This window comes from Diceros bicornis, chromosome 31, assembly GCF_020826845.1.
Source record: "Diceros bicornis minor isolate mBicDic1 chromosome 31, mDicBic1.mat.cur, whole genome shotgun sequence".
Lineage (NCBI taxonomy): Eukaryota > Metazoa > Chordata > Mammalia > Perissodactyla > Rhinocerotidae > Diceros > Diceros bicornis.
This window is the reverse complement of record NC_080770.1, coordinates 16,900,909-16,914,204: the sequence shown is the minus strand read 5'-3', so window position 1 is coordinate 16,914,204 and position 13,296 is coordinate 16,900,909. Positions and strand designations below refer to the sequence as shown.

General features: G+C 35.0%; 1 protein-coding gene across 1 annotated transcript; it reads left to right on the top strand.

Annotated features, from left to right (window-relative positions):
• Positions 1-2,158: 2,158 nt before the first annotated feature.
• LOC131395603 (olfactory receptor 5AK2-like) lies at positions 2,159-3,088 on the top strand. Its single transcript, XM_058527463.1, has one exon. The coding sequence runs from the start codon at positions 2,159-2,161 to the stop codon at positions 3,086-3,088; it is 930 nt and encodes a 309-aa protein (XP_058383446.1).
• The last annotated feature ends 10,208 nt before the right edge of the window (positions 3,089-13,296 follow it).

The window sequence follows — 13,296 nt, the reverse complement described above, 5'->3', positions numbered from 1 at the left end:
GCGAATGTGTATTTTTAAAGCTGTTTGCATCTATATTCACAAGTAAGTTTGTTTCTAGTTTTCTTTTCTCAAACCTTACTTACTTGGGTGTCGAGGTTACATTAGTCTCGCAAAATAAGTTGGGGAATGTTTTCTTTTGCTACTTGCAGGGAAAGGTTGTACAATATTAGAATTAGTTGTTCCATAAATGTTTGATAAAACTTTCCTGTAACATAATTTCATGTAGTGCCTATGTGAGTAAATTTTTAAATAACAAGTCAAACGACTTAATGGTTTTAAAATATTTTGCATGCACACACACAGAAAGACACACGCATACTGACTACTATCACTCTCTATCCTGTTAGTCTGCTTTCTTTTTTTAAAAATAAATATTGAGGGCCGGCTCCGTGGCTTAGCGGTTGGGTGCGCGCGCTCTGATGCTGGCGGTCCGGGTTCGGATCCCGGGCACGCCCCAGGGCACCGCTTCTCCGTCCAACGTGAGGCCGAGTCCCACGTACAGCAACTAGAAGGATGTGGACCTATGACATACAACTATCTACTGGGGCTTTGGGGGGAAAAAAAGGAATAAATAAAATCTTTAAAAAAATAATAATAAATAAATAAATAAATAAATAAATAAATATTGAGAAAACAAAAATAATGTTTATCAGATTGTGTGTATGGTATAAAATATCATGGTGCAATAAATACCATGTGCCAGCAACCCCGTTTAATATGGAAAAACAGTTTTATTATTGCTTTTTACTTTCCCAGGGAAAGGAACTAGTGAAAGGAATGGACTTTATTCAGTTATTTTTCATAAAGAACAAACCATAAGGCAAAAAAAAATGATTAATTATTACTTCAAATTTAAGGATTTATGCTCTATAAAGGATATCATGGACAAAATTAATAGATGAAGGAATGTGAGAAATACTTTGTCAAGTGAACAACTGACATGAGATTCAAATCTTGGATAAACAAAGAACATCTAAAACCAACTCAATAGAAACATTGGCAAAAAATATAAATAGGCGATTTACAAAACACTAGAATCCTCAAATTCTAAAGAGAACATTAGATAATGATCAAATTTCCTTCTAATTAAGCGGAAGAAAACAAATAAAAATGAGATATCACTTTCCGCCTATTTTCCTGGATAAAAAATACTAGGAAAATACCAATGTTCACAAGGAACTGAGGACATGGAAACCCTCATGCACAATTAGTAAAGGTGTACACTGGTGCATCCATTACAGAAAGTGAGCTGGAAAAATCTGGCCAAGTTAAATGTGTGCATACCCTCAGACTCAAAAATTTTGTCCCTAGGAATATATTTTAAAAATTTTTACACTGAGTTATTTGTAGTGGAGACAAGTTGTAGGCAATCATCTATCCATCACTAGGAAACCATATAGGTAAAATATGATGGATGGACACTATAGAGCGTGATACTCAATGATGTGTAGTCCATGGACCAGCACCAGTCTTTGGACTCTCTGTTTCCACTCTATGATGAGGTAGCTACTGAAAGTGAGATTGAGAATTTAAACTATTACAGAATTTTGCCAGTACTGGGAACTTTACATTGATTTTTGCAAAAATATTGGACCACTACATATTGGAAGTTTTACAAAGAAAATTATCCTTTACCATCTGTATTTTGATGCACACGTCTATAAAGGACTCCACAGGTCCAGATGTCCATCATGGCAGAGAATAGTTACTAAGGAAAGGAAAAGGATGAAATGAGAATAGAGAGCTAGCTCTATGGGTATGTCACGATTTCAGATATAATAATTAGTATTTAGGAAAATTAGGGTTTCTATTAAAAAATAGAGAGCATAAAAAAAAGAATAATTAAATAAAAATATATTCTTATATGTTCCCTAATTGATGTATTTATGAAATATAAATCACTTTCTATCCTGAGCACACAGCTACTGGTCCAAGGCAATTTACCCCAACTGTAGATGAAATTATCAAAGTCAGGTGTCAAGGTTCAGCCATTAAAATCTAAGTCAATTATCTGATAGAAAATATTCTCTGACCCCACTATGAAATCAAATATTATACCATTTACAATTCCATAATTAGATAAAGGATCACAATTGTCTTAGCTTTCTCAGTTCTCTTTTCTTCGCACTTTTTCAGCTGATATTTAATCTTGCTAGCCATGGAACAAAACAATGGCACTGAAGTGACTGAATTCATTCTCCTGGGATTTGCTGGCCAACACAAGTCTTGGCATATCCTCTTCATAATATTTCTGGTGATCTATGTGGCCACCCTAGTGGGCAATATTGGCATGATCCTACTCATCAAGATTGATTCCTGCCTTCACACTCCTATGTACTTCTTCCTCCAACACCTGGCATTTGTTGATCTTTGCTACACCTCTGCTATCATTCCCAAGATGCTGCAAAACTTTGTAGGGACAAAGCAGTCAATCTCATTCATAGGATGTATAGTGCAATTACTAGTCTATGGTGCTTTTGCAACAACTGACTGCTACATCCTGGCTGCTATGGCAGTGGACCGTTATACGGCTATCTGTAACCCTCTCCACTATCCAGTACTTATGACCCAGAGAGTCTGCAATCAACTTTTAATTGGTTCATACTTCATGGGTTTCCTAAATGCCTCTATAAACACAAGTTTTAGTTTCTCATTGAACTTTTGCAAATCCAATAAAATTAACCACTTTTTCTGTGATGAACCCCCAATTCTTGCCCTATCATGCTCCAATATTTACTTCAGCATCATACTACTAACAGTCTTTGTGGGGTTTAACTTGACATTCACTGTGTTGGTTGTCATCTTTTCCTACATATATATCCTGGCTGCCATCCTGAAGATGTCTTCTGCTGCAGGGAGGAAAAAGGCCTTCTCTACGTGTGCCTCCCATGTGACAGCAGTCACCATTTTCTATGGGACTCTCTCTTACATGTATCTGCACCATCGTAGCACAGAGTCTCAAGAGCAAGAAAAAATGGCTTCTGTGTTTTATGGTATTATTATTCCTATGTTAAACCCCCTCATCTACAGCCTGAGGAACCAAGATGTGAAAGAAGCCCTAAAAGGAGTTGGAAAGAAGTATTTCTAGTTTGAACCTCGATTTCTAACCCAGCATGGTTCAACAAACAAACCAACAATTCTCTCTTGTTTCTCAACAGCAGAAGATGTAGCAAATGTTTATGAGACACAAAGGCACTCCTTAATTATGTCAATAACATCTGAAAAAATTTTTTTAAATCTCATATGATTACATAAATAAGCTTCTAATTCATGTGTTTCTTACAGAGAAAACATCTGAAAAGACCTTTGATACTGCTTTTGTACATTTTGAGGAGTGCTTTTTTCAAATACTTACCTTTTAAAATGGAAAAAAAGAAAAAGAAGTGTGTAATCAACGTTGTTAAGTGCCCCCAGCAACTATAATGTAAAGACTCACCAAGACAAAAATCTTTTCTGGTCTTCCCTTGAAAGGTACTGTTACTCTCGCTATTACTCTATAGGTAAGTTATTTTAATATTGTAAAGAGTAATTGAACCGGCCATTTCTTTGGAGAAAATGTGCAAAAAAGAAAGAGGAAGGACAGAACACTTGAATGAATCCTCATACATGTTCAGACAATAGAATCAATATCCTTACTTTCCATGCAGGGTCTCTAACCAACTAGGAAATTGACACAGGAAACAGGCAAATATAGAGCATATCAGTTTATTATTGATAAAATTGTATTTGAAATATAACTTGAATCTCCAGCTATATCCACTTGCAGGTATACACTTTAAGATAACAAAATCTAATGCAGACTGTGGTGCTACAGAGCAGACTCTTTCACCCAGAATTGATGCCTTATTTCCCTCAATCTCTATGAGTGGGGAGAGATAGAGGAATCCAGGTTAAACAGTAGACGTCATACCTGGGCTTGGTCTTGACTGTTCTATTCACTTGGGGAAAAAATATTCAAGCACATACTCATCCTGTGAACAGGCAGTGTTAACAAAAAGGCTGAGGTCACATGTTATATCTCTTCTCTCAATCTCGTTAATCAGTTAAACCCTAGAAAGTTGTGGGAGGATTGACTGGATGGGAGTTCACTGTCTTTCTGAACATTTCCAGAAGTTCCAAATCTAGGGCTGAGGCAGGAACATTGTGATATGGAACCAAGCATAACCCAAACCATACCAAGAGAAAACAGATGGTACCAGCCATTGCAGCAGGGTGCTTTAAAGGACAGGAATCCCAAAATTAGGAAACTGATCTTACTTAGGATTGCTGGTCACCTGCCCATCTCTGTAGAGAGAAACCTCACTTGTACTCTAGAATGTAAGCAAATCTTCCCCAGAGAGAGAAGGAGTCGTCTTTATCTTTACTATCCTGAGCCTTCTCTGGAGAGGGAGACATCTCTAAGTTTTATTATCCTGATATGTCTCCTTATACAGACATTTTTAAATGTAATGGCTGTAAATGTCTTGCACAGATGAATTGTTCTATGCAGAAATATTCATGGAAAATCCGTGTATTAAATAATATTGACTTAATGTTCGTAAAGTGAAAAAACAGGAAATACATGGACAAAAGAAACACAATATTAATACTAAATGTTAATTTACCTCTTCCAGTCCATGACAGATCAAGTTGAGAAAAATTTTAAAAATAAAGTTACAGAAGAGCTGTTTGACATAATTAATCAGAATAAATTCATATGCAGAAACGCTATATTGTTAAAGCCCACCAATCATACACACCTGGAGTCAAAATTTTATTTTGCTTCTGCAGCACACACCACACAGAAGCTGTAGACATCTCAATGGTGGGGGGGGGGTGCTTTATATAGGATATGGGCTTTGCTGAATGAATCCAAATATCGATTAGGGAAGCAAGTATTCCCTCTAGATTTGGATACTGTGAAAAAGCAGCGGCAAATCAGCGACTACATATTTCAGTAAGCATTGCTCAAAGGTGGCAGGAATAAAGTAGGAATAGTCACTTCATTGATAAGAAAGTAGCAGTCACTTGATAGATGGAGTTGTTAGTCTTTGTACAGTTGCCTTGTGGACTTGGGGAGTTCAGTTAGAAACACTGTTTCTTACTGGCTTTCTGTGACCATTGACATTGTATTAGACACATCACAGTTTGGTTTACTGACAGACCTGATTTTCACTTCATAATAACTTGAAACCAAGAATAGATCTTTCTTTTCTCCTCCAACTCTTTTTCTCTCTCTCTCTCCGCCTCTATCCCTCCCTCCTTCCATCCATCCTTCCTTCCTCTCTCACTTCCTCTCTCCCTACCTCCCTTCTTCCCTTGTCTCCTTCCTTCTTTCCTTCCTTTTTATGTGTCCATGAAAGAATTATAGAAATACCATAAATTCCAAAAATCAGAAAGAATATAGAAAATATTCTCTGATCCAATGAACTAGAACTAGAATTTAATAATAAAGCATGAAGGTAAAAACAACTAAAATTCTACCACCTAAAACCAAAAACTATCATGTAAACAGCCTTCTGGTTGAAGATGAAATAAAAACAAAATTTCCAAATATCTGTAAAATAGTGTTTTACAAACCATTACATAAATATTTATAAGAAAATAATATTAAAGAAAAGAGGGCAATAATTCTTCCTTTTAATTAACATTAAAACCTCTTAAATGACAGACATAATAAATACAAGAACTTATTTTCTGAAGCTAAAAGTAACAAAAAAATGGATAAATCATTTGCTAATTTATCAGGAAAATACTACTGGGGAACAAAGAAAATTTTAAAAAATGAGGGAAGAATGTTCAGCTCAACAATAAGCAAATGAATTCAAGAACCTGATGGAATGGGTGGTTTTTCTAAGAGAATTTTGATTGCCAAAAGTTACCACAGAAGAGATTAAAGAGCAATTAACATCAAAGGAATAAAGTCATGGGGGCCGGCCCGGTGGCGCAAGCGGTTAAGTGCGCGCGCTCCGCTGCGGCGGCCCAGGGTTCGCTGGTTCGGATCCCGGGCGCGCACCGAAGCACTGCTTGGTAAGCCATGCTGTGGCGGCGTCCCATATAAAGTGGAGGAAGATAGGCACAGATGTTAGCCCAGGGCCGTCTTCCTCAGCAAAAAAAGAGGAGGATTGGAGGATGTTAGCTCAGGGCTGATCTCCTCACAAAAAAAAAAAAAAAAGGAATAAAGTCATGAAAGTGTAACCTTCTCCTTCCCAAAAAAAAAGCACCAAGCCGTGGAGTTCTAATCAATTATTAAGGACTAGACAATATCAATGGTGCTTGAACTGTTGGAGAACATGGGAAAAGAAGGAATGTTTCAAAATAATTTTTTATGGAGGAGACTATCAAAGACAGCTCAAAAACTATAGTCCAATACCGCCCTCAAATATTAATACAAAAATACACAGTAAAAATACCAGCACATACACAAAAAAAAAACCTCAGCAGCATATTTAAGAATAAAACAGCAAGTTAGTTTTATTGTAGGAGCACATAATAGTTCGATATTAGAAAATCTATTATTATAATACATTTATTAATTGATTTTTAAAAGATAAATCATGAAATCCTCTCCATAGATGCTGAAAAATATTTGCTAAAATTAAACATTTATTCTTAATCCTGGTGTTTAATAAAAGTTAAAAATATTTCAACCCAAAGACTTGATCATATTTATGAGAAAACACTAAGAGCATTCCATTTAGAGTTGGGAACAGGTGAAAAAAAGGCCCTGCACAAAGTTAGTCTCAAAATTATTCTGGAACTAGTGATCAATGCACTTAGACTGTAGAAATCAATAAAAAGAAATAAATCAAAAGGGAGTAAAACTTATTATTTGAAGATGACATGATTTTCTCTGGATATCCCAGGAGAATTAACTGTTATGTACAATAGAAATCAATAACATCGCTAGACAAAAATTAGTATACCTAAATCATTAAACCAAATAGTAAGACAGCAAACTAAAATATAATAGAAGAAAAATCAATCTTATTTCTATACAATAGCAAAAAGTGGAAATGAAGTTTTTTAAATACCACTTATAATAGCATCCAAAAGCATAAAATACTTAGATTATTTATTTGTTAATTAATTGTTTGTTAAATACTTAAATTTAACAAAGTATGTATAATATCTGTATGATGAAAAGTACAAACATTTCTGAGAAAAATGAAGAAATCCTACATTAGCAGAAAAATATATCATGTTGAAGAATTGGAAAACTCAATATTATTAAAATGCCAATTCTCACAGGATTGATCAATACTTTCAATGAAATCCCACTCAAAATGCCATTTGACCGACTCAAAGCTCATCCAATGTAAAGAGATTTTTTTCCCAAGGGCATTTGTCTAAAACAATATGAAGAAATTTTTTAACATTGCAGCTGCCTAAGGGTACACGTAAAAGTTGAGCCAAACAACAGGAAAGGCAAAAAGCTTAAAAATAAAGGCTGGGGAATGAAATTTCCACAGGGGTGTTAAAAACTCCCAATATATTTCTGAGAACCTGAAGACTATGAATACCTGTCATACTGTGAGCTAGCCCAGGGGTGTGTTCACATTCAGAAAAGACCTAAGAAGATCTTAAGCACTCTCTCTGGCTAACCGTCTCTATGATGATGGTTATCGAATTATTATGTTGTATACCTAAAACTAATAGAATGTCATATGCCAATTATACCTTAATAAAAAAAAATCAATAGGACATTTTGGCCAACCTAAAGACTATGATTGTGATAAGATAATAACAGTAATCTTATAAATATTTAAATGTAATTATAATTAAAATTCTAGGCAAAATTCTTGGAATTTAGGAAGGAGCTTTACAGATGAAGATAAAAATCTGTCAGTAACTTGTCTTATTTTGCACTAGACTACAGATATGAACAAATTCAGACTTGGTTAAAAATACACATTACATATTTGAGACTAATAACTAAAATAATATAACTGTACATTGTAAAACAAAATAAAGAAATAAGTAAATAAAAACTAAACCTTAAAGGCAATAAATAAATGGTAAATTTTTTTAAACCTTTAAAGTGAAGGCCTCTATGAAAATGACACAAAATACAAACTAAATTTGTGGCATAAAAATAAAATATTTTGCATGGTAAACTACACAATTAGCAATGAAAATAATTAATATTGAGAAATAAATATTTGCAACTTTTTTATAAAGAAAGGTTCTTGATTCAAAATATCAATATAAAAGCAAACAAAATACTTTTTAAGACGACAACATATATAAACAGATAATTCACAGAAAAAAATACTAATGGTTCTGAGATATATGAAAAGATGCTCAATCTGGTTTATAGGAGAGAAAAGAAAGTAAAATTGAAATATACTCTTTTTCACCTATCACAATGACAAAATTCAATAAACGTTTCTTAACATTGTGTGGGAGAGGATTTGGAGAAGTAGTCACCCTAGATTCACCAGAAACAATTTAAATTGGCAGCGCCTTGCTCTCAAGGACAGTTGAGCAATATCTATCAAATCTTACACTGTTCGTACCCTTTGACTTGGAGACTCCTCTCCTGAATATCTTTTAATCCTGGAGATGTATTCATACTTATGCACACTAATATATGTGGTAACATTGTTTGTAATAGTTAAAGATTGGAAACCATCTAAATATCTACCAATAGGGAGGAGAGTTTGACTTAGCATAGTCAATGTTTAGTCAAGCAATGCAGCTGTTCAATAAAATATAATACAGCTCTTAAAAAGAGTGAGAGTTTTCTTTCTGTACTGACATGGACAGATCACCCAGAATTATTAAGTGAAATGCAAGCTGCACAAACATGTCAATAATACACTGCCATTTATATGAGTGAGGAAGAAAGAATATAAGTATTAGTATGTTTGCAAATGCAACACAAGGCTTATATCTGGAAGAAGACAGAAGTTTATAACAGTGGTGACCTCCAGGAAGGGAAACTAAAGACTAAAATCAAGGACTAGAGGGGGACTTGGTTTTTACTCTATGCACTTTTATACTTCTGAATTCTTGACCGTGTGGATGGTTTGTGACACACACACACACACACACACACAATGGAAAGCAAGAAGACAGGAAGGAAGGGAGGCAAGAAGGAAGGAAGAGAGGGACAGAAGATAATTTGTCAATAGCAAGGCAATTCTCAAAAATGAAAGCAGGAAGTCCCTAATGGCAGAAACACAAAAATAAATTTCATCCCCTCTGGAAATAGGAACTTTTCTTCAGCAGAGAATAACTAATTAATGTTGTTTTTTCCAATTCCATCTCAGCCCCAGAACCTCAGGTTCTCAAGGGAGCAAGTATTGGTCCCTTAGGTCCCAGCTACAAAATCCCCACTTAGAAGGAACCACACAGAGAGACCTTGGAGGGCAATCAGCCTGCACCAGTTGCAGAAAGAGAATCTGGAGGCAACACTGGTGTAAGTGAAACAAAGCAAATCTCATTTTTCAACATCAGCTACGTATCATCGCAGTGTGTGCAGGAAGTGGCAGAGCAAAAGGATCAGAGCCACACGTCCACCATGCTTTGCCCCCAGACCAGGGGGAATCCCTTCATCACTGGTGAGGTAGTGGAAATGGAGTCAGGGAACTCAGCTGGGCTGAGTGTTCCTTGGGAAAGGATATCAATGAACAAATAATTAAATGAATCAATCAATCAATGAATCAATATTATATGTGCTTAATGTGTTACTTGCATGTATTATTATGCCCGTTTGATGAGCACTAATTCAATACCTGGCCTTGTGTTGGCAAGATTACATAAATTTGCTGACTTGAACCTCACACCACTGCAAAGCAGGTTTTACTTTTTCCTCTTTCTTCAGATTTTAAACTTATTTGGAAATAATTATAAATTCAAAGGAAGTTGCAAAAATCATACAGAGAGATCCCATGTATCCTTCACCTCTGTTTTTTCAATGGTTCCATCTTATATTATACTATGACATCAAAGCAGGATTTTGATGTTGGTGTGTGTGACAATGTGGTATGTAGCTCTATGTCACTTTATCACAGGTGTAGATTCATGCAACCACCACTACAATCAAGATACAGACCTATGCTATCACAGATGTCAGATTCCATGCAGGCCTCCCTGGTGCTACCCCTTATACTCACCACTCCCCTCCCCTACCACCCTGACCCTTAGAAATCACTAATCTGTTCTCATATCTTTAATTTTGTCATTTTGAGAATGTTATATGAAAGGAATCATATACTATATGACCTTCTGAGATTGGCTCTATTTCATTCAGCATAATACCCTTGAAATCCATCCAAGTTGCTGCTTATATCAATAGTTTGTTCCTCTTTATTGCTCAGTAATATTCCACAGTATGGATGTACCAAGGTTTCTTTAACCAGTCACCTATTAGGAGGACATTTTGGTTGTTTACAATTTTTGGCTTTTACAAATGAAGCTATTATAAAAATTAGTGTACAGATTTTTGTTCGGACATGTTTTGTGCTAACATAATTTCCCATGAGTGCGAGTACTGAGTCATATACTGAGTGTATAGTTTTTTAAGACATTGCCAATCTATTTTCCAGAGTGACTATACCGTTTTACACTCCCACTAGCAATGGATGAGACATCCAGCTGCTATGCATCCTTGCCAGCATTTGCTATTGTCATTGCTTTTATTTTAGCCCTTCCGACAGGTGTAGTGATATCTCATTGTGTTCTTAATTTGCATTTCCCTAATGCCTAATGATGTTGGACATCTTTCCATGTGCTTATTTACCATCCATATAGCCCTCTTTGGCGAATTGCCTGTTCATGTCTTTCACCCATTTTCTAGTTTGATTGTTTTTTTAACATTGAAGTTGAGAGTTCTTTACATTCTGGGTATGAGTCTTTTGTCAGATAGCTGGTTTGAAAATATTTTCTCCAAGTCTATAGCATGCCCATCCATCCTCCTAACCAGATCTTTAACACAGCAAGTTTTCATCTTGATGGAGTACAATTTATTGATTTTTTTTTCTTTTATGGATTTTTCTTTCAGTGTCATGTCTCAAAACTCTTCACTAAGCCCTAGGTCATGAAGCTTTTGTCTATATTATCTTCTAAAAGTTTTTATAGTTTTATATTTTACATTTTAAACTATGATCCATTTTGAGTTAATTTTTGCGTAAGGTGTAATATTTGGGTTGAGCTTCATTCTTTTGCCTATGGATGTCCAATTCCTATGGTACTATTTATTGGAGAGATTATCCTTCCTTTATTCAATTGCTTTTGCACCTTTATCAAAAGTCAGTTGCCTGTACCTGTGTGTTCTCTATTCTTCTCTGTCTTTGTGTCTATACCTCTGCAAATTTTAAAGTGTTAATTACTACAACTATGTAATAAATCTTCATATCAGGTAAAGTGACTCATCCCAATTTATTTCTTTTTCAGAATTGTTTTAGCTATTCTAATCACTTTGCCTTTCCATATAAATTTTAGATTAATCTTGTCCATATGTAAAAAAACATCTCACAGGAATATTGATAGGGATTGCATTAAATCTATATATAAATTTAAGGAGAATTAACATTATATTATAAAATTGCATAGTGCGTATATATATATAAGCTATACAAATATATGCAGTAAAATCACTATAGATAAACCAAAATGGAATTCTAAAAAAGTTCAAGTGACCCATAGAAAGGCAAGAAAAATAAAACACAGAAACAAAAAATACAGAAAACAGTTTAAAAAATGGCAGACTTAAGCCTTAGCATATCAATGACTACATAAAATGTAAATGGTCTTCTTCATTTTTAAAATGATAAAAGTCATGAATTCCCACTTTAAAATGAAAGTAATAGTGCAGAAGTTTATAAGTTTAAAAAGTGAGGTTCTCTCTCACCCAAAACCATACCTACAGATAACTTAAGAGTTTGATTACTTAAGAAAGAGTTATTACTTAAGAGTTTGATGTGTATCCAACCTGGCCTTGATCTGTGAATAAATAAAGAGAATGAAAGCAAGAGGGAGTGGGAGTAAGAGAAAGAGTTTGATTTTTAGAAGAGTACACTCTACCTGTCATTCTACCACTTACTTTCCTTAGTTGATAATACGACATGGGCACCTTTTTGTAAAAGTGTATAATTCTCTCGTCCATTTTGGACTGTGCCTTGATCCATAATATGACTCTACACTGTGATCTATTTAACCCTATTTCCAAACTTTTGTTATTATAAACAGTGTTTCAAAGGACATCATTAACTTCTAAGTAAGTTCTGTGATCTCCCTTTTCCAGAGGAAAGAACTGAGGCTGAAGTGGTTACATTCTTTGTCTCTTTTAACTAATGGGACAAGAACTCAAACCCAGGTCTGCTGGTTTCCTTTCCACTGCCCAGCGCTGAGTATGCAGGAAGCTTCAGAAGCATTGAGACTCAGTATGGGTTAAGCACATTCAAAATACTCAGGTAGTTGGCAATTTTCTTCATAGCATTCTATTGATTAGCAAATACTTTCATCACAGATGAAACAACAATTTCATGCTGAGCCAACCCATCTTTAATGAACAGAGTCTGTGTGTGGAGGTGGGCAGTGGGGCTTGTACTAGTTTCTTTAGTTCTTGAAAAGAGTCCCCATGATGTCATATTGTTAAGACATATTATTGAATCAGAATGATTAAAATCAAATTGATATGATAAATGTAATTATATTTACTCTATCAAGATTCTATATAGTGAACCCCTGATCTAGCTTCCTCTGATAAGTGCTTATACTCAATGGATGAACGTCTCCCTGAAAAGACTGCATTTCAAGCGTTTTACAGCAAATTAATGTGAGGAAGGAACTTGCACTAACATTTCTCCTCTGCCCTCACTAAATGTTGAATTGAAAAGAACTCTTTCTTGTTCTGTTACTACAAAGTTATCCCACTGTGCTTATTTCTCAAAATGTGCTACTGATGATGTGTTTCACTATAATTTGCTTCTTATAATTCTTAGTATTGCTCTTAACCAATACTCATTCTTTCAATGCATCCTTCAGCCTGCTTCCAGTGTATGTGCTGATATCACTTCCTGAGCCTTTTAAGGATTCTGCAGTACAAATCGAGTTGATTCTCAGCTTTCTCCGTTTCTGGCTCAGGATTTCATCTTCTTGGCTCTGATAAATGATTCATCACTCATCAATTCACTTTCCAGGTTGAAAATTTGTACTATTCTTATATCTTCATATGTTTATGAATTTTTAAAAAAATCCTTCTTGTGGTGTGTGACTCCAAAGACAGTTGGTAAAGATAAGACTAATATTGTGATAAATAAATCACAAAATCTCAGTGACTTATCACAATAGAAGTTCTCAATCACATAA

Bases quoted from the DNA above. Each gene is read 5' to 3' on its own strand.
- LOC131395603 (XM_058527463.1), top strand. From the start codon at position 2,159: ATGGAACAAAACAATGGCACTGAAGTGACTGAATTCATTCTCCTGGGA.